The sequence below is a fragment of the Cervus canadensis genome, chromosome 26 (assembly GCF_019320065.1).
Source record: "Cervus canadensis isolate Bull #8, Minnesota chromosome 26, ASM1932006v1, whole genome shotgun sequence".
NCBI lineage: Eukaryota > Metazoa > Chordata > Mammalia > Artiodactyla > Cervidae > Cervus > Cervus canadensis.
This window is the reverse complement of record NC_057411.1, coordinates 25,456,125-25,477,312: the sequence shown is the minus strand read 5'-3', so window position 1 is coordinate 25,477,312 and position 21,188 is coordinate 25,456,125. Positions and strand designations below refer to the sequence as shown.

The following is a 21,188-nucleotide window of genomic DNA, read 5'->3' as shown; positions in this document are numbered from 1 at the left end:
CTTTTACACACCTACACAATTTTCAGATGGCAACACATCTTTGAAAAATAACAGTCATGGACAGTTATGTTAGATTCTTTTCATTTTTTATTAATTGTAGCACACACAAAAGAAGCAAAATATTTAAAGAAATTTATGTTCTTTAGAAAGGGTGTTGGTTTAACACCAACAGAAAAGAAAAACAGATGGATAAGCTCCGAGTTTTCATTTCTCTTTTTTTCCTCTTACTCTCAGGGTAGGCTGAAAAACAAAAGATAAATATAATTACTATTTATAAAATGGCATATGCTTTTTCAAATATATTCAAATGAATGCCAGATTGCTTAGATTGTCTTTCTATTTCCACCAATGAAAACAATTCAGGCCTGTCCTAGACTCATGGCAGTTGAATTCTTCTGCTGGGCAAGGGGAAAGGACAGAGCAATAAGGTTTGTAAAACTCTCTCTTCGTCATGATGTCATCAGGGTTGAACGTTGTAACACCAGATTTTCATCATTAATTCCCAGAGTCATTTACTTAACAACTACTCTTTTTTGGCCACACCATGCATCACAGCTTGCGTGATCTTGGTTCCCTAACCAGGGATCGAACCTGTGTCCCCTGCAGTGGAAGTGTGGAGTCATAAGTATTGGATCACCAGGGAATACCTGACACCTACTTTTTACCTAAGTTAATTACAAACAAAAAAGTTGCCTTCTCAAAGTTAGACCTCTAGGAAGAAAATCTCGCCATTTAGGACTGAAACAAATCACATTTTGAAATGCTCCCATTTGCAAAGATATGAAGCTGTTTCCTGTCCTGAATGCACAAAATATAGGTATTACCATATAGGCAAAGAACAAGTTAAAATCTAATAGTGGAATAAACATCACAGTCAGTTTGAAAAATATAAAAAATAATTCATGCTAAAGAACAGTTGAGCAACTTTGTTTCAAAAATGAAAGTTCCATTCTATTTTTTAACTTCCCCCACCATACTATACTAAAATGGGTTAAACACATTTATGTTCAAACATCTGAGTTTTATAGTGAGCCTTTTTGTCATAAGAGAAATTCTCTTAAGACTTAGCATCTTGACACATTGGAAACTTCGTAGCAAATTATTTACTTGTAGTAGAAGTTCACACAAGGTAGACCTCTCATATTCGCCAATGAAATGAATTTGCTTTTGAGCTATTTGGTTGAGCCATGTGAAGTCATTGATATGCAACTGTTTTTGTGCATATGAAAATGCACTTTCATACAATTCAGCCTATTACCTACAGGGTCCCATTGCTGAGCCAGTACTTAGTAGAATGACTCTGTCTTCCATGTCATATTAGGGTAGAACAAGATAGTGGTTAATTCTCAAGCTCTGGTGTGGATTTTTAATTTTGGCTCCACCTCACTGATTGGATGGTCTTTGGGTAAATTACTTAACCTATGCCTTGATCTATATTTTTCTTTTCTCATCTGCAAAATGAGAATAACTATTATATTACTAATATATAATATTATATATTATATAACTCAGGCAACTATTTTGAGAATTAAAGTGTATATATATAATATATATATATAATGAGTTTAGAATAGTGGCCGGCATTAATCAGTTGATCTTTGCTATCTGAATAACTAAGGGCTTCCCAGGTAGTACTAGGGGTAAAGAATCCTCCTGCCAATACAGAAGACATAAACAGATGCAGATCCAATCCCTGGGACGGGAAGATTCCCTGGAGGAGGAAACAGCAACCCACTCCAGTATTCTTGCCTGGAGAATCCCTTGGACAGAGGAGTCTGATGGGCTTCAGTCCATAGGGTCGCAAAGAGTCGGACACAACTAAAGTGACTTAGCATGCATGCCTGCATTATAATTACTTTTTTTTTTTTTAATAATTCCATTCACTTATTTATTTTTGGCTGTGCTGGGTCTCTGCTGCTCAGGCTTTACCCCAGCAGGGAGGCGGGGCTGCTCTCTAGTTGCAACGTGCAGGCCCCTCATCGCAGTGGCTTCTCTTGCGGAAGCGCAGGCTCTCGGGTGCATAGGCTCCGGTGGTTGCGGCATGGGGCTCAGTAGTTGCGGCTCCCAGGCTTTAGAGAACAGGCTCAATAGCTGTGGTGCACGGGCTTAGTTTCCGCAGCACACGGGACCTTCCTGGATCAGACACTGAACCCACGTTTTCTGCATTGGCAGGCAAATTCTTCGCCCCCGAGCCACCAGGGAAGCCCTATATAATTACTTGTTTAAAAAAATCTAAAGTATAGTTCCTGGAGGAAGGCATGGCAACCCACTCCAGTATCCTTGCCTGGAGAATCCCCATGGACAGAGAAGCCTCGTGGACCACAGTCCATGGGGTCGCAAAGAGTCAGACACGACTGAGTGTTTAAGCACAGAAAAGTATAGTTACCTGAGATGCTTGTGGTTGTGTCGTGGTTAGGCTAAGGCTGCTTGAGTTGAAGCAACAAGTTTTGGACCCTAAATACAAAGAAATGACAGATACGGGGGAAATATTAGCATCACTGTTAGGATTTTTTAAAAGTAACATTTATACAGCCATTGGTGATTACAAAGTAATTTTTCGTATATCACATCTTTTAATAACAGTTCAGTACTAGACTCTCTAGAAGGAGGCTCCCTGATATGCCCCCAAAGGAATAAAATACTGTCAAGTCCTAGGGGGAAATATTAAATGATTCACACATTTAAATAGAAATTTCCCCTGTAACCTGTAAAATCAACTATTCAAATTCAACCAAACCACAAATTACCATTTTCAAGAAAATGTTAAACTAAATTAAGTTTTGGTTTGATGATGTCTCTACCAAAAGATTTCAGGCTTTAGAAATATTTCTTTCTAAATTCATAAACAGACAACTTTGGAAACAGAACAAATATTAAAACACAACTACAGTGCAGCAAGAGATTTTTAAAAAAAAAGTATTTCAGTCATTTGGTAAGACAGTTGTATGAAGAATAAGATTTCTGTTCCACACACACATAATTTCTTTCGGGTACTTAGAACACTAACCCCTGGCTTGACCAAATGCAACAGCAAAGGAAATTAGACATATTAAAGTGAAGACAACACCAGTACCTCCACAGCGAAGCAGGCCTCTTTGTCAACAGCTGCGCAGCACTTGTCTACAAAAGCCACGAAATTCTCCATAACGGTCTTCAGTTGTTCATCCGTGGCCTTGGGCTTGTGTTTCAACAGCTCAACAAGCGCACTGCATTTGAATAAAAACAAACAACAAAGACCAGAAAGAAATGCACTCACTGAAGGAAAATGGAGACAGTAAGAATGGGAGCAATGCTGCTTAATATTCTAAGTCTTAGAGCCAGACAGCTCTGGATTCGAGGCCCAGGCGTACCATTATAAGCTTCAATGTTCTCACTTGCATAATGAGAATAAAATCCACCTTCACAGGGTGGGTGGAAGGATCAAATTAAGTAATCAATGGAAATTGCTCAACATTTGTAGTGTCAATATATCTCAACAAATGGTTCTTCAGTAAATCACTGGAAAGGATGATGTCATTGCACGCATACGTTATCTGATTTGGGGAGTTATGCCATATTGAATTGTTTAAATTTAAGAGCTAAAAATAATTCTTAAAAAATGTACTCATCCTGGATTCCATTTAAAAAGTTTCTAATCTGAGAATCTTTCTCTTGGTATTTTCTAATTCGCCCCATTCAAAGTTAATAACAATCCTGACCCAGGGATTGAACCCAGGTCTCCTGCATTGCAGGCAGAGTTTTTAACTCCTGAACCACCAGGGAAGCCCTAATAATATAGAAGCCATAGGAAATGAAACTATCCAATTCAAGGGAGCTGGTGGTTCTCTTTCTTTGACATCTGCAGAGACAATAGTGCTAGAGAAAGAATCATATGGGCATAGTAGGTTTTACAATATTACTTCAAAGTCTAGATCCATGATCAGAAGCCACCAGAGGGAATAGCAGCTTCATGTTGCTAAATTTCTTGCAGTTATAACCCCTTGTGACCTCAGTAAGGAATCAAGGGAATCAAGCCTCTGAACTTGAAATGCCAGATGTTTTTAATCCAAGTTCCATTCTCAAAGTTAGATCTTAAGGGGCTGCCTTATCTGTAAGTCGACACAGAACAAACTGAAAATAACTATTCATGCCCAGAATTAAATTCTTATATAATTTCTACTGACTAATTTGCTATCTACAAAATTGCATCAGTTAATTGTTCAGCTTATTCTACTGGACTAGCCTAAGATATAATTCTGCTGCAGCTTTTATCCATTATTCTGAATGGTCTGTGGCAAGATGGTGAGGTTTTTTTTTTTTTTTTTCTTTTGCTAAGAAAACAAAAGGCTCTCCATTTTATTCTTGACACTTTTATCTGCTTAACATGGTCAATACTTTTGTACTTCAGGTGTATAATCACTATTTCAGAGAAAGCTGCTCGTTTACAGTTCTATCAAGACTCCCAACACAAAGAGTAGTGAAATACTCCTCACGTTTGTTTCTTGATTTGTTTCTCAGCATCGGGAACGGTGCATATATCTGCATGGAAGGTGAACAATTTCTCGTCAAAGGCTTTGGGTACATATGTTTCGTCAAGTGTCAGAGCAGAGAAGCATGGCCGTCTGTTCACCAGCGACTCCGTACAGCATTTGGTGACTTTTTCGCTCACTGGCGTCTTCTCATGCAACACGCACAACCGGTTGAGGACCAAGCTCAGCTAAAAACAGGCAGGAACACAGAAGCTCAAAGAAAGCATAATGAAAGGTTTTCCACGAACTCCTCCCTTCCCCTAGACCAAAACAAATGCTATCTTTTAACTCACGGCATTGAATCCAAGGTTGATTTGAGGCAACAATTTACTTTAGAACTACAGGTAAAAAGGGACCTTGAAAAATCTTCTCAGTTAAATATGTCTACATTTTAGGAATAATGTATTTGAGAAAATAATTGAGTACATAATTTAAGATGAGTCCTGAGATACGTTTTGGAGTAGGGAAGAAATAGTCTTATACTGATCCATTAAAGAAAAAAAAAAACCCAAAAAAGTTAATAAAAATTTAGAAAATGCCAGGATGGAACATTAAAAATTCATGACATTTTTTCAAAACAATTTATCACTTTTGGAATCTTACTTAAATCCTCTGATGGTCAAGATAATACAGGCAACCAAATCCTGGTTGCTACTACCAGATACACAACACACACACACACACACACACACACATACATGCACAGGTAAAAGCCAGCACTTTCACTTGCTTCCGAAAGTTTTGTCAACATTTAAAGGCAAAAATTCATCCCTATTGACAGTTCTATTCTAAAAGACTCACATAGTCTTCAGTACAGGACATTCTTTCTGATTCAGGCTTTGTACAACACTTGGTGCCCACTCTTCCTAGGTTTCTTGAGATCTCCACGAGAGTTGGAGTTGACACTTGGGGTGCTTTCTTGGTGTAACGAACTATGAGCCTGTAACAACATAATCCATGTGTTTTCAGTCAGACAAGAAACTCTTTTTCTAACACATCAGGTCAAGCAGAGAACACTTAGCCAAAATCCGGCAAGATGGTTTCCAGGGAAGACCTATTCCAGTCATAAATTGTCTTCATCGTCACATGGGCGGAATAATGTGGGTGAAGACCTTGTCCTGAGCAAATAAGTAACCTAGCTTTGGATTCCACTTGTGCTATATAATCTTAGGAAAGTAGCTTACTTTATTATAATTCAGTGACATGAAAATACTTTCTAATTGCTTCTTTCTTTCAATAAAACCTACTAAGAGCTTAATACACATCAGTACTATCCTAAATTTGAAAGATACGGATGAATTTTTCTCACCTATAAAACAGAAGGAAATACATCTGACTCAAAAGGGATGGTGCAAGGACTAAATGAAAAGAAACAAAGTATGCAATCAGCCTGACATGGTATCTAGCATGTAATAATCACTTACTAAGAATGCTAGGTCATGTATGGATGTGAGAGTTGGACTGTGAAGAAAGCTAAGTGCTGAAAAATTGATGCTTTTGAACTGTGGTGTTGGAGAAGACTCTTGAGAGTCCCTTGGACTGCAAGGAGATCCAACCAGTCCATCCTAAAGGAGATCAGTCCTGGGTGTTCATTGGAAGGACTGATGCTGAAGCTGAAACTCCAATAATTTGGCCATCTCATGCAAAGAGTTGACTCATTGGAAAAGACCCTGATGCTGGGAGGGATTGAAGGGAGGAGAAGGGGACAACAGAGGATGAGATGGCTGGATGGTATCACCGACTCGATGGGCATGAGTTTGAGTTAACTCCGGGAGTTGGTGATGGACAGGGAGGCCTGGCGTGCACGATTCATGGAGTCACAAAGAGTCGGACACGACTGAGCAACTGAACTGACTGACTGACGGAAGAATGCTAATCACTATTGAAAGTCAATGTATGACCATAATCTACTCAAGGGATGAGACTATGTCTTGTTCATTTTTGTTATTCCAAGCACCTATAGTTAAAACAGTGGTAACAGGTGTAAGTTGAAAAATAAATATCAACTAAATGGTGTGCCCCTTCCTGTCGTAACTTCCACAGATAAGGCTCTATTTAATCAGAACATTAGTCTATCACCTTATTGAGCTAGAGCCACTGAAGACTTATTTTCTGCTCTGTAAAGCATTGCTTTTATTTTGTTCACTCATAAACTATTTCTTAACTGTCAAACAGCATCCTCAGTTCCTATAACCCAATATTTGATATTTTTCCTCCAAGATTTGAGCCCAGTTTTTTAAACTTCACTCAAATATAGGCTCTTCACCCCATCAACTATTTTATCTCATTTTCTCTGGTCTTTTTTGATGGAGAATGATTAGAAATAAGACTTTACTTTCAAAACTAAAAGTTCTATATAGGTTCATAGAATATCTATGAATATCATCTTAAATATTTACTAAATGAACAAGAAAAGTTAGCCAATAAGCAAATATACTTACGCATTTTGGAATCCATACTCTCCAACTTTTTCGAATAGGTCACAGTTTTGTTTGATTAAATTCTGAGGCTCATCCACAAGATGCTGAAGTTTGTCAAACTGAAAAAGAAAAGAATTGTGCTTACAACATTCTATATGAGGAAGAGATGCAGGTCATTTTTCACCCTTCTAGGTAGAATGAGATCCTTCCTCTTCTCTGCCCAAAGTCATGCAAATAGCTTTTTGATGCCAAACCTATTATATGTCCAAACTGCTTATTTGGTAAGGCTGTATGAGTGATTAAGAACATTCAGACTCTGGAACGCAACTTCTAGTGTTTAAGCCAGAGAATTGCTCTGTAAACCTCCTGAGCTCATGAAATTAAAACAGAGTCTGGGATATGGTAAAAACCTAATAAATGGTGGCTATGGGCTTCCCTGGTACTCAGTCAATAAAGAATTTGCCTGCAGTGCAGGAGACCTGGGTTCGATCCCTGAATCAGGAAAATCCCCTGGAGAAGGAAATAGCAATTCACTCCAGTATTCTTGCCTGGAAAATCCTATGAACAGAGGAGCTTGGGGGCTACAGTCCATAGGGTTGCAAGAGTCGGACATGACTTAGCAACTAAAGCATCAAACCACCACGTAATTATAAATACTCATCATTATCAAGCCATCTCTGCAGTTGCATCCCGAGCTCTCTGAGGTAAGAGATTTTGTCTTGGTCATCAGTTCTTGTGTGCTGCTAAGTCTCTTCAGTCGTGTCCGACTCTGTGCGACCCCACAGACGGCAGCCCACCAGGCTCTGTCGTCCCTGGGATTCTCCAGGCAAGAACACTGGAGTGGGTTGCCATTTCCTTCTCCAGTGCATGAAAGGAAAAGTGAAAGTGAAGCTGCTTAGTCATGTCCGACTCAGCGACCCCATGGACTATAGCCTATCAGGCTCTTCTGTCCAGGGGATTTTCCAGGCAAGAGTGCTGGAGTGGGTTGCCATTGCCTTCTCCAACTCCATGTACTAGGAGTGCTAAATATCTCAAACACAAGCTATTTGCTAAATATTTGCTGTTGCTATTGTTTAGTCACTCAGTCGTGTCTGACTCTTTGCAACCCCATGGACTGCAGCACACCAGGCTTCCCTGTCCTTCACCATCTCCCAGAGTTTGCTCAAACTCATGTCCACTGAGTCAATGATGCCATCCAACCACCTCATCTTCTGTCACCCCCTCCCCCCTTTGCCCTCAATCTTTCCCAGCATCAGGGTCTCTTCCAATATGCTAAAATCTTATCTTAGCATAGCTAAATATGCTAAAAATTCTTGAAGCAGATTTCTTCCCCTTATTCAATTTCTTTTAAAACCATTCCTAAACTGTTTCAAAAGAGATTTGAAAATATTCTACATCAATAGATTTCACCATCTTCCCTAAGGTATTAATTATTGATTATTTAATAAAACTTGAAAACAGGTTAACCTTCTTTATATCTAAGTTAAATTCCTTTTAATTAACATCTAAGTGTACTTTATTTTGTTCTCAGGAGTCTAAAAAGGGAAAAAATGCATGGTCAAGATTTTGTAAAATTAAGAGAGTGCTCTCTTTGACCTTTCTTTTTTATTAAAGGTTATTATTCCTATTATGTTTACAGGCACAGAACTGAAATCGTCTTAAGAAGAGATCTACATTGCACGATATGACAATCTGGCATCATTTTTCTTTCCTGTTATTGGAATCATCAATCAAAGAGCTACATATTTTCCTTCCAGAAACTTACCACTGTGGCATAGCATGCATGTGGATCATCTTTGGCACAGCAGTCCTCCAATGTGGCTTCATATTCCTTAGCAACTCTCAATAACACTGAGACAGCGTACTCAGGATGCCTTCTTGCATATTCATACAAAAACCTAATTAAGATGACAATAAAATAGATTTTGTTGGACAAGTGAGCAAGAAAAACCACATAATTAACCACAAATGTAAATCATATCCTAGAGGTCTGAATTGGGCTAAACCCTGTGCAGTCAAGGACTAAGGGCTTGAAGGTTCAGAGTTAAAGCTATCAAATCCTGACTCCACCACTTGTTTTATTATATCTCCTTAGATGACTTATTACAATTATTGAGCCTTGGTTTCCTCCTCTGTGGAATAGGGATGATAACAGAATGTCTCAGAAGGTGAACTGTGAGAAATACATGATGTAATCTATGCAAAACACACGCTGTTGGGCACATATTGTTTAATGAATGACACTTGTTACTATTAGGTACATCTTGTCTGATGTGGACTACACTTCAAAAATGTTCTGATAGATAACTAGAGATATATTCTTAATTTTTCTCTTCTCTGTATAAATAAATTCTTTATGGGTATGTAATTTTATGGAAGATTTGGTGCACAGGATACTATAATTGAGCAATAAAAATTTAAAGTTTATCACCACACTTACTGATTTTTTATGATCATTGATTTTGTCATTTAATTGTATGCTACCTTGCATGCTACTGGACTCTGGTCTTTTCAACCAAATCTGACTCATTTTCATTTTAAAGCACCTGGTAACAGATTCCATACTTTACAGTTCTTTGCTGGCATAAGATAGATAGATAGATAGACAGATTTAGAGACATAAAGATGTATTACATATATTCACACATATATAAGTCCTAGAAATACATTTTGAATAAATGCATGAATGAATAATATATATAATTTACATGTGAACAAAATATTTCTATATGTATTTCCAGAAATATTCCTAAGGAGTCAGGAATGGGAGTAAAAGTAAATTTTTATTATTCCATTGTACTCTATTGATAGAGCATCTGCCATAAGCATGTATTATTTTATGACAATTTTTTAAAGTCAGTTTTTCCAAAAAAAGTTTAAAGGCTGGGAGAGGAAAGAATAAAAAACATTGCAGGCGACATGAAAATTGTACCAATTCCAAAGGAAAGCCTAGAATAATTTCCTAAATTCCAAGATCGTATAAAACTATGAAAGGATCATTTCTTATCCACTTACGTGCCCAGGAAGACATCTTTTGCTTCCTGATAGTTTTTGCAAACCTCCTTGTCTTCAGCAAAGTCAGCAGTTAATGGGGGCAGGTTTTCAGGTACAGCATCTTTTTCTACCTCAGCAATGCAGTGGGATTTTTCCAACACAGGCTTATCACAGCATTCCTTCAGTTTACTAGAGAGTGTATCTTGATTATCACATATGTACTTGGCAAGATCTGCCTACAAGCAAGTTGGTGAAAAGTGTTCAGTGTAAATTGACATTCCTATGCTTCCTCCCCAGACTTCTACTATGTTGACAGAGCACATTCATTGTGTTCTAAGACCACACTTATACCAACATGCCTTCTGTGAACACTTTCAGTCTGTTGCTGCTAAGCCTAGAGGCACAGATAGAACTACTAAAACATGATTGGAGAAAAACTAGTCTTAATAGAGGCTCATGTCAGTTATTTATTAACTTTATATTCCTACTTTTAAAACACTTAAGTTTTTATTTTACTTATTTATTTTTAAACACTTAAATTTTTAAATTAAAACTCAATAGGGTCTTTCCAAATATCCCCTTAAATTAAGTGCAGGCATCTTGAAACCAAATAACGGAATAAAGTGCTAGAGATTTTTGAAAATTTAGTCAAGATCATGGTCACAGACCCCACTTACACATGTAAAATATCTGCCTTAACGTTTTCAGAAAGTGTCCTGCAAGGTTAGGATTTTTGCATTTTGTCAGTTTGAGAGAAAAAGATATTCCAAATATTGTATTTTTTAACATAGGGAGTTAATTAAGAGAGAACATAGAGGGGAAAACTGCATGATTTCCAAAGCTCTCTTAAGGTTCCAGCCTTTCTCCAACTCCTCCCACCTCCTCAAAAAATCCTCTTAGAAATCTACCTTTGTGACTGTCCTACTTCAGCTTTAACAATTTGATCTCAGAATTTGAATGGAAGGGATTACAAATTATAAATGAGTTTATTAGATCATTTAGCTAATAGGATATCAGAGAGAAAGAAAGAAAGAGGGAGGGAGGGCAGAAGGAAGGGAAACAGGGAAAGGATTGAGTAGACCGATCAGAGAAAACAATCTCAAACCACTCTCAGTTGTTCTGATGCTAAACAAACTGATTCTACCAACTTAAGCAAGTATGTTACCATAAAGTATACTGCGGATTCCTTACCCTGTCATCTGCACATTCAAGTAGGTCCCCATGGCAGCATTCTTTGTGGACTTTTGTGAGATCTGTCACTATCTTGGTAACCTCTGCAAAGTCAGCCTTGGGAAATTTCTGGCTCAGGCGAGCTACTGTCCTAAAAAGAAAATTCGCCCATCAAAATATTATTAACAGACAACATTTTATGTGAAAGCACTAGGAAAATACTACACATAACTAGAAAATTTAGGCTCAAATAACATACAGAAATAATTTGTAAGATATATTAGCTCTTATTTTAATGCTAATTCTGAACCAAATGTTAGAGCAAAAGGTTTCCTTAGGGCAGCACATATGGAGGTTAAAAGTCCAGCAATTCATGAAAACAGAAATCAAAGAGGGATTCTAAAAAAGGCAACATGCTGAGAGGCCCCAGGTTTAGAGCCCAGGAATGACTTCCAGATCTGGCTTCAAAGCTTAATAATCATGTGACCCTAGGCCAGTTACTTAGCCTCTGTGAGCTTCAGTCCCCACAGAGTCACAACAACATGTTAAGTCAAAGCATTGTTGTGAGGATTAAATGAGATAATCTATATGAAAGCATTTTATGAACGGGGAAATGCCATACAAATTCCAGTTACCCCTTTTTAAAATTATTAACGAAAGCACATTCTTCCTGACTTCTAAAAGCCTCTGAGGAAATAAATTTTGTTAACGTCTAAAAAAATTAGAGAGTTGATTCAGTGTACTTTTACCAAGAAATTGATTCAGCATAATCTCTATACTCATTGATAAGATGTAAAATCTAACATCCACAAGCTTTCTCAAATCATTTCAGAGTCACTGAAATCAGACAAAAGACACTTCCTACCCAAAACCAATCATACCCTGTTTAACCATGTATCATTTGATGTTAGAGTTGTTTTGTTTAGTGATTTTGTTGACGGTAAGGATGACAGGCAAGATAGTTCAAGCGACAATTTCTTGAGAGCTTCCAAAATGTCTGTTTTCAATTGATTTTCTGCCCAATGTTGATTTATTATTGACTAGAAAGTAAGGGATTGGTGGTGGGGATGGCAGAGGGTTGCAAAAGGGATTCCTTGGTCCAAATATTGAAGGATGCTTCTAGAGCTAGCTAATAATATCAAAACAGAGGGCCAGGCAAAAGCAAGAGATTAACAGCAGAACTGGTGCTACCAGAAAATGAGAAGAAACTTTGATGACTGAAATTAGTTATCAGAACGTAAAAAGACAAGCAGACACCTTCAGATAATTGGTTGGAGGGATGGAGATAAAATTAGATAAAAGACCCTGACTATAGATCTATAAAAACAGTGGATTATTATACTAAATCACAATCATTAAAAAAAACACGGGAGTCTAAACACCTGTCCTGGAAGAACAAAAAAGTTGTCCTCTAAATTCTCTGACTACTTAGGGAAAAAAAGGTTAAAAATAATGACAAATTGTCTGTGATGCTCTGGTTTTCATCTCTGTCAAATGTCTACCTTTCAGACAACCAAAAGAATGAATGTGAAAGCACTGTGTAAAATGACATATGATGTACAATTTTGTCAACTGAACCATCATTTACATCATGAAAAAGATGCAAACTAAATTTAACACACCATGCTTTTAAAGCTCTTTCTCCAAATTTTTGAATACTGGCGCACTTGAGTCTCTGTCTGGCAGATGAAGCCAGTACTTTTTCTCTCATAGTATCAATCTGCAAAAAGAAATAATTTGAGGAACATTAGAAAAGAAAATTTATGTGCAGACCACCCCTTCTTGAGCTCAGATGAGACTACGCCAAATTAAATCTTAAAGAGAAAATTTAAACCTCAATTCCCAAGTATTCATTATTGGCAGATGATTATTTTGTTCTATAGAAAAAGGAAAAGTCAGTCTGGTCATAGTGGAACCTCAGGTGGTTAAGAACCAGCGTGGAGGTATTGTCAGGGAAAAGGGAATGAAAAGGAAAAGCAGAACAGTGTACACAAATATCCAAGGGAATAGAACTTTGCTGACTTCTTAATTTTGCACGTAATGCATTTTAATCCTTCCTCCACAACTCCCATAACATCAATAAACTCCCTAGAAAAGAGAATGCAGTGTAAATATTTATGGGATGAATCAATAAACCTAGGCTTCTAGATGCAGTTAAATTCTCCCCCACTTTGAATTCTGCCCCCCCCCCAAAAAAAAAAGCCTCATGAAAAGAGAAACAAAAATGATGTCCTCTTACTGTGCAATTTGAAAAATGAGTTTCTGCATTTCACTATAGCAATTAGCACTATAGAAAGAGGCAGGATATTTAGACACATACACAGTGGTTCCCTCTACCAGATCCACTTTGTAAATCTTATTAGAAGAAGGAAAGTGGAAGACATAAGCTTTTCAAAAAAGGTGAAAAGACATAGCCCTTAGTGAAAAAGACGTAGCCCTTCAAAAAAGGTGAAAAGATCTTTGTTTGGGGAAAAGTGGGAGGAGATTAAACCATGTAAAGAAGTTTCTACTGGAGGCTTCAGTTTCCTAAATTTAGCCATAAGATGTCCCAAAACTGAGGTTTGATTATGAATTGGTTCTTCTATTCTTTCTGAAGAATACCTTTGGTAGCAGGCAGGCAGCTTTATCATCAGCTTGGCAGCATTCTTGAAAAACTCCATTATATTTATTAGCATAGTAAAGGAGTTCTGGGGCATAAAAGTAGGGATGTCTTCTGGCAACTTCGTATAGGTATCTAAATTTTTAAACAAAGAAAACAGTCACTTTTCTATGGCAGGAACATTTGTAATCTACCTTCTCCCCAGAGCCTTCAAAATTCAAAGATTTCTAATTAACCAATTAAGCTCAGTTTGCAAATGATGAACTTGCCTTTGTCATTCTTTAAGTCAGTGAAAAGGCTAAACTCATACATATATATACATATAAATATACACGCATGCATAAAATAGTTTAATTTCAGTGATATGACTAATTTGAAGTAAATTCTAAGAATGCTAAATATATACATATATCTTTATAATATCTTAATACATGTCAACTTCAATTATTTTCATACAGATCATATCCTGTTCTGCAAAAGATCTTTGATCAACTTTTTCATCATGTAGAATATTGTAGTATGTTATTTGCTACATAAATTACTTATTACATAATAAATAACAATATTTCTTTGAAAATTGTCATTAGGACAAAAACTTCAAGTCCTAATGTTGATAATAATTTTCATAATAGTAATTGTTATAGTGAATCTTGACTTATTTCATAATTTTTAATTTTGAAGTTTTAAAAATCAGATTATTTACTTTCCCCAAAACTTCTTTTCATCTGCCTTAAACTCAGCACACAAAGTGTCGGGGTCTGGTTTCAACTTAGGGAGGTCTGGGTTGTCGTCTTTGTGTTTCAGGAAGCATTCGTTTCTTTCAGGCTCTTGCTTCTCGCAGCAGTCGGCCATGTCACCATAGGTTTCACGGAGGGATGCAACTTTACACAATTCATCTCCAAAGAGAGTGTGCTACATGGGAGAGAGCAGGCTTCAAATTGCTGAGCAGCGTTTTACTTCCCTTACACCCAAAGAACAGTACAAGAAATTAATACCTTGGTAAACCTCGGTTAGTATGTCATATAAAAATCCACTTTTTTTTCCCCTCAGATTTAGAGAGTTTCCCTTGATTTGACCATCTATGGGTGATTACCATAAGAATTAGGTGTCACACTATTACTTATAGTGGATAACACAGAAGGGCAAAAAGAATGCCTTTAAGGAATGAACAGAACTCCTGTTTCCACCAGAGGCTAAAGGCCAGGAGAGAAATCATTATAATAAAAACTCAAGGGAAATTATCCTCTAAGTAGCAGTGAATTCACATGAGGGAGGACAGTGTTCAGATAGTTTCTCATTTGATCTACTCCTTTTCGAGAGGTCCAAATTTTCAGTAGAGACCATTCGAAACTGAGGAGTAACACAATCTACTATATATTAGTTGCTACTGTATTAGAATATAATTTTTTTGTTCTAGAAATATTTGCCTCAATGCACAGTCCATTAAGTGAATCTTTTCTGTATCGATTAATTTTGATTATGAAGGTAATTATAACTTCAGGGGAAATAGGCTCAAGACAAAATTTATTAATTTCTTTTAAAATATATTTTTAAAAATTCATATTTAGAGTAATATTATTGTGGGTAGTTAAAGAACTGATTCTGCCTTGAGGCAGAAGTACATATACAGAAAAACAAGGAGGAAGCTTTCTGTGATAAACAAAAAATTGCCTTGTCCCAAGAAAGGTATATATAAAGTGGTAAGAAAAATATAGACTTATCTTTGTATTAAAGATCTATCTGAAAATATCACAAGTTCAAAGTCCTGATTTTTTATTGTATGTAAAAATATGAATATCCCTAAAACAAGGAATACATAGCCATACTGTTGTTTTTACCTAGATAACAAGGTAAAAACTATCCTATCATTATTAGTGCCTATGAAAAGAAATTAAACTGTAAATTTAAAAAATGAAATTTCTAAAAATAAAAAATTTCCAAAAACACTATGACTTTTGTGTGTGGTTTCAGTAAAGAAACGTTTTTTAAAACTGTGAGTACACTAGAACATCTCTATCATCAAAGAAATGCTATACCCACTTTTGAGTTTTGCTTACAAATACAGTCTTTGATAATAATTGAGAAAACTAAAATGAGATATTTTTACTTTTTAAACATTCAAGATTATGTTATAGAAGAAGAAATAATATTCAAAATCAGAATATACTTACAAGTGACTTTTCACAACCTGCATGTGACTCGTCAGCAACACATTCTTTTGCAAAATCAGTTAATTCCTTCACTAATTTTACATGTTCATCAAATGGACACTGCTGGAGATACTGAGAAAAGGCAATCAGTACCCTGAAATAAAGAACACAAAAAAATGTAGTATAATAAAATTTTAATATACACTAGGTTCCGATCCCAAAGAAAGGCAATGCCAAAGAATACTCAAACTATCATACAATTGCACTCATCTCACACACTAGTAAAGTAATGCTCAAAATTCTCCAAGCCAGGCTTCAGCAATACGTGAACCATGAACTTCCAGATGTTCAAGCTGGTTTTAGAAAAGGCAGAGGAACCAGAGATCAAATTGCAAACATCCACTGGATCATAGAAAAAGCAAGAGCGTTCCAGAAAAATGTCCACTTCTGCTTGATTGACTATGCCAAAGCCTTTGACTGTGTGGATCACAATAAACTGTGGAAAATTCTGAAAGAGATGGGAATACCAGACCACCTGACCTGCCTCCTGAGAAGCCTGTATGCAGGTCAGGAAGCAACAGTTAGAACTGGACATGGAACAACAGACTGGTTCCAAATAGGAAAAGGAATATGTCAAGGCTGTATATTGTCACCCTGCTTATTTAACTTATATGCAGAGTACATCATGAGAAACGCTGGGCTGGATGAAGCACAAGCTGGAATCAAGATTGCTGGGAGAAATATCAATAACTTCAGATGTGCAGATGACACCACCCTTATGGCAGAAAGTGAAGAGGAACTAAAAAGCCTCTTGATGAAAGTGAAGGAGGAGAGTGAAAAAGTTGGCTTAAAACTCAACATTCAGAAAACTAAGATCATGGCATCTGGCCCCATCACTTCATGGGAAATAGATGGGGAGACAATGGAAACAGTGGCTGACTTTATTTTGGGGGGCTCCAAAATCACTGCAGATGGTGATTGCAGCCATGAAATTAGAAGACGCTTACTCCTTGGAAGGAAAGTTATGACCAACCTAGACAGCATATTAAAAAGCAGAGACATTTTTGCTGACTTTGTCAGCAAAGGTTTGTCTAGTCAAGGCTATGGTTTTTCCAGTGGTCATGTATGGATGTGAGAGTTGGACTGTGAAGAAAGCTGAGGGCCAAAAAACTGATTCTTTTGAACTATGGTGTTAGAGAAGACTCTTGAGAGTCCCTTGGACTGCAAGGAAATCCAACCAGTCCATCCTAAAGGAGATCAGTCCTGGGTGTTCATTGGAAGGACTGATGCTGAAGCTGAAACTCCAATACTTTGGCCACCTATGCAAAGAGTTGTCTCGTTGGAAAAGACCCTGACACTGGGAGGGATTAGGGGCAGGAGGAGAAGGGGACGACAGAGGATGAGATGGCTGGATGGCATCACCTATTCGATGGACATGGGTTTGAAATTTGGGTGTTGGTGATGGACAGGGAAGCCTGGCGTGCTGCGATTCATGGGGTGGCAAAGAGTCGGACATGACTGAGCGACTGAACTGAACTGAACTGAACTGAGGGTGCTATGTTAGAAAACAGTGTGTCTGTATATGTTATATATTTTACACACCTTTCTCACCATTATTCAGAGATCCTATTGACATCAGCTGTGATCTGAGGCCTAAGCAGGTATATGTGGCTTTCAAATCAAAGAAGATGTATATTTCCAACATGTTTAAATATATGTGTGTGCAGGTCAATATATGCATACTATCATCTATGTGAGCAAGCAAGCAAAATGTATTCTAAATAGACCTATTGTTAACCAGGGCATTACACAGGTCCTTCAACTATTTAAAACAAAAAACAAAAAGCATACATACATACACAAATATCTTATTTAATCAGGCAATAGGATGAGACAGACTTTGAAATATGAGCTATTTCCTCACCTTTTACTAGATTAAAAAATATTCAAAGTGTCTCAAAAAGTCACAGAAATATTTTCTGGGTAAAGGATTTAGCAAACAAGTTGTGAAAGGAGTCACATAGCAAAATGTTTTCTACCATGTAGCTTATATAAGAGTTCCAGATCTACACTGTCCAAACAGTTTTCATTAGCCACAAGTGACAATATATATTTTAAAAAATTAAAATTAAATACTGTTTATATTTTTGATTCTCAGTTGCAATTGCCATATTTAAAGTCCTCAATAACCACAGTGGCCAATGGCAACTATATTGGTCAACAGTGATACAGACTATTGCCATTGATGCAGAAAATCCTATTGGAGAGTACTGTTCTACGATCTTTGATGATGGGACTACAAGGACTTCAAAATTGTAACCAACACTATTAGAAACATTAAATTTAACTCTTCAATATTTTAACTTACAGGCCTTGGAAATTGTCTTCTCCCAAATCTTTAAACCGATGAGCAATCTCACTCTTGTCTGGAGGGGGAAATGGGAGGGAAAAAAAAGATTTGCTTTAAATTCTGAAGAAACAACTGGTTACGATATTATTTTTTATGTTTCTCTCCATTTGACTTGGATATTCATTTGCTCCAAGATATTGAGCTCTGGTTCCCTACAGAAAGTCTTAAGATGGTGATGAAATATTTCTTCTGCATTTAAGCAGAAGAGTTATTTAATCACCAATGATACTACTTGAAAAATCATTAAAGTCATTACATATTTATAGCTTTATATTCAAACTTGGATAAGACCTAATGCTTTTGCAGTGTCTATTAACTGAGAGGATAGTCGAAATGGAAAATATAAATACAAGTTCTATTTATAAGATTAAAATCACAAATTTTGTATTTTTTGTATAAATTAAAGTACAGCAAACAGGCCTTTGGAAACTTGGATTTTTAAATTCTATCTTCAACTATATTTTGTGAAGTTTAAGTCACTCTACAGAAACTCCTTCATGTGCAATAGGAAATTACAGTTTCTAAACAATTCTCACTATCTTTTTCTCCTAGGATGTTAGAAATATATTAATAAGGTATCTTCCTAAGGGTTCACAAAAACACAATATAGTAATAGTCTAAAAATAAATGCTAAAGGAAAACTTTCTTCATTAAAGATTCAAGGTTTACTGAAACATTTTTGTCTGGGAAAGAAAAGTTGAACAATTGAAAAATAGAATTCTTACGTGTATCTCGACGAAACACACCCCTGGAATAAGCAGAGCTGAAGAGAAGGAGAAGGGAAATAAAAGTTACCCACTTCATTGTGCCAAAGTTTTGTGGGGTTGATAGAAGAGATAGTATGAATAGAGGGAAATCGGCACTAATATACTCCTTTGGCCAATAATTGTAGATTATTAACTAGACTCATCTTTGTATTTCATTGGTTCATAAGTGATTACAAAATTCATAGCATTCTTGCCAAAAAAATTGTTTGACTGAATCCCTTGTGTATGTTTGCCATCTGGAACTGATTTTTCCACAAGACTTTGTCAATTCAATAGTTGTGTAAAACACCTTATCAAATTTTACATAAGAGTTTAAACGATTTGTACCATTACTGTGTTCTCTATCTGTGATTTACTATTTGAACATTTTAGTTTTCAATATTTTCAAAAATTTGACCAAACCAATAGCTTGGAAATAAGATATATTAAATAATATATAAGATATATTAAAAGAGCCACCTATGGCTGACTCATGTTGATGTTTGACAGAAAACAACATAATTCTGTAAAGCAATTATCCTTCAATTAAAAAAGTAATTTTTAAAAGTTAAGCTCTTAATTGTATTATTACTAATTCAAAGTATACTTTAACTATCTGATAAATAATGAAAAACACACACACACACACTTGAGTGATTCAATGTCTTTTCATTCTTCTGAAACTGTTCTGTCTGAAAAAGCTGATGTCTTGGTTGCAAATTAAGGAAAAGCCGTAGCAACAATAACAACTAAAATGGATGTACATTTTCTTCTCAGCTCTGGCCCACGTGTGATTCAGCCCCTGGGACAAAGTACTTAGAGGAAATGTGGGTATTGCCCATGAAGCTTTCCATTAAACAGACATGGGGAAGAAAATGGACACAACGGCTGGAGCCATCACAATATACACAAGACAAGCTGAGCCTGATTACACCTTTAGTGGTTATAAGAATCCTAGATCTTCTTTACCAGGCATCGTATCCTTTCCCATCCCTATTTCACACTTTTTTCCCTCTCTCTCTTTTAATAAAAAGTCACATGCTTTTCTTTAATGTTACTCTAAATTTCAGAATAAATTTAATTTGGGGTCTAAAACAAAGCAAAACAAAGATAATTTTTCAAAAATGTTTTTTCAAAGTTCCTTGCTTATTCTCCCCACCCAAGATTTGATCTCTACCTCTGAAAAATTATGTTCTCTGCCCTTTTGCTCTAAAGATAAAGAACTATGGATTTCAATCAGTAGGAAAACTGACTTTCTCTGATACTACTTTCTCTAGCTCCAATTATTATCAATCCAGATATTTCACTTAGTTAAATAACTGAATCAATCAAAACTGTCAGTCATGTTGCCTATGGCACATATAAGCACAGAGACTAGTAAATACTTAAGAGAAGCATTATTTTTCCTATTCAGTCATGTGATGCAAGAAATACACTTTCTATGATCTTATTTTATTTTTAGGAAACTGATTAAGTAATCAAGCACAGAAAAGGAGATAACAGAAAAACAAGTGATAGATATTTAGATACATGACAGAGATGGATAATATACATATAGATGATAGCTGGCTAGCTAGAGCTAATAAAAGGTTTTTTTTTAATGGCTTAAGGGAGTTCTGAAGAATGGAGCCAAATATGTTTTTCTGGCCATAGCTGAACAGAAATAAATTAATATCTGCCTATGGAATTATTTCCACTGGAGAAAAACATTTCTTTAAAGTCTGAAAATGTATATTGTAAAAGGAAAAAGGAAACTATGCTAATTTTCTAAATAAAAATATAATGCCTTTTGAGGTAAATTATGGCATCTTTTATTTGAAGTCAGTATTAAACCCTGGCCTTTTCCTTAAAATGTGTCTTCTGGGAAGACTTGATCAAATACACAGTCCTTATCATTGGACATAATTGTGTTACTAATTCCCAAAATCAGGCCTTTGTCATTCACACATATACTTTGTGCATATTTTTTGTTTAAAAAATGAAAAGAATATTAGTTTCTTCACCTACTTTGCACTGTAATACTATATTGAAATATAACGGTAATATAGAAAACAAAAAAATTAAATTCATTGTGATTCTGGAAACTTAAAATTGATATTCCTATATTTAATGAAAATCTCATAGTTTTCAAATAAAAACTGAAAACACCTGAATCTTTCCTTATAGTATCAATAATGCATTTTCCATGGGT

The 21,188-nt window shown here is 36.2% G+C and overlaps 1 protein-coding gene across 1 annotated transcript; it reads right to left on the bottom strand.

The window, feature by feature from the left end:
- Nucleotides 1-69: 69 nt before the first annotated feature.
- ALB (albumin) lies at nucleotides 70-19,122 on the bottom strand. Its single transcript, XM_043448326.1, has 15 exons — nucleotides 18,977-19,122; nucleotides 18,210-18,267; nucleotides 15,863-15,995; nucleotides 14,395-14,603; nucleotides 13,694-13,826; nucleotides 12,715-12,812; nucleotides 11,114-11,243; nucleotides 9,944-10,158; nucleotides 8,694-8,826; nucleotides 6,950-7,047; nucleotides 5,310-5,448; nucleotides 4,473-4,696; nucleotides 3,074-3,206; nucleotides 2,387-2,454; nucleotides 70-240 (listed from the first exon to the last, which is right to left on the bottom strand). Exons 1-14 carry the CDS (start codon nucleotides 19,053-19,055, stop codon nucleotides 2,413-2,415), a joined length of 1,824 nt encoding a protein of 607 aa, XP_043304261.1. The 5' UTR covers nucleotides 19,056-19,122; the 3' UTR covers nucleotides 70-240; nucleotides 2,387-2,412.
- Between the last annotated feature and the right edge of the window lie 2,066 nt (nucleotides 19,123-21,188).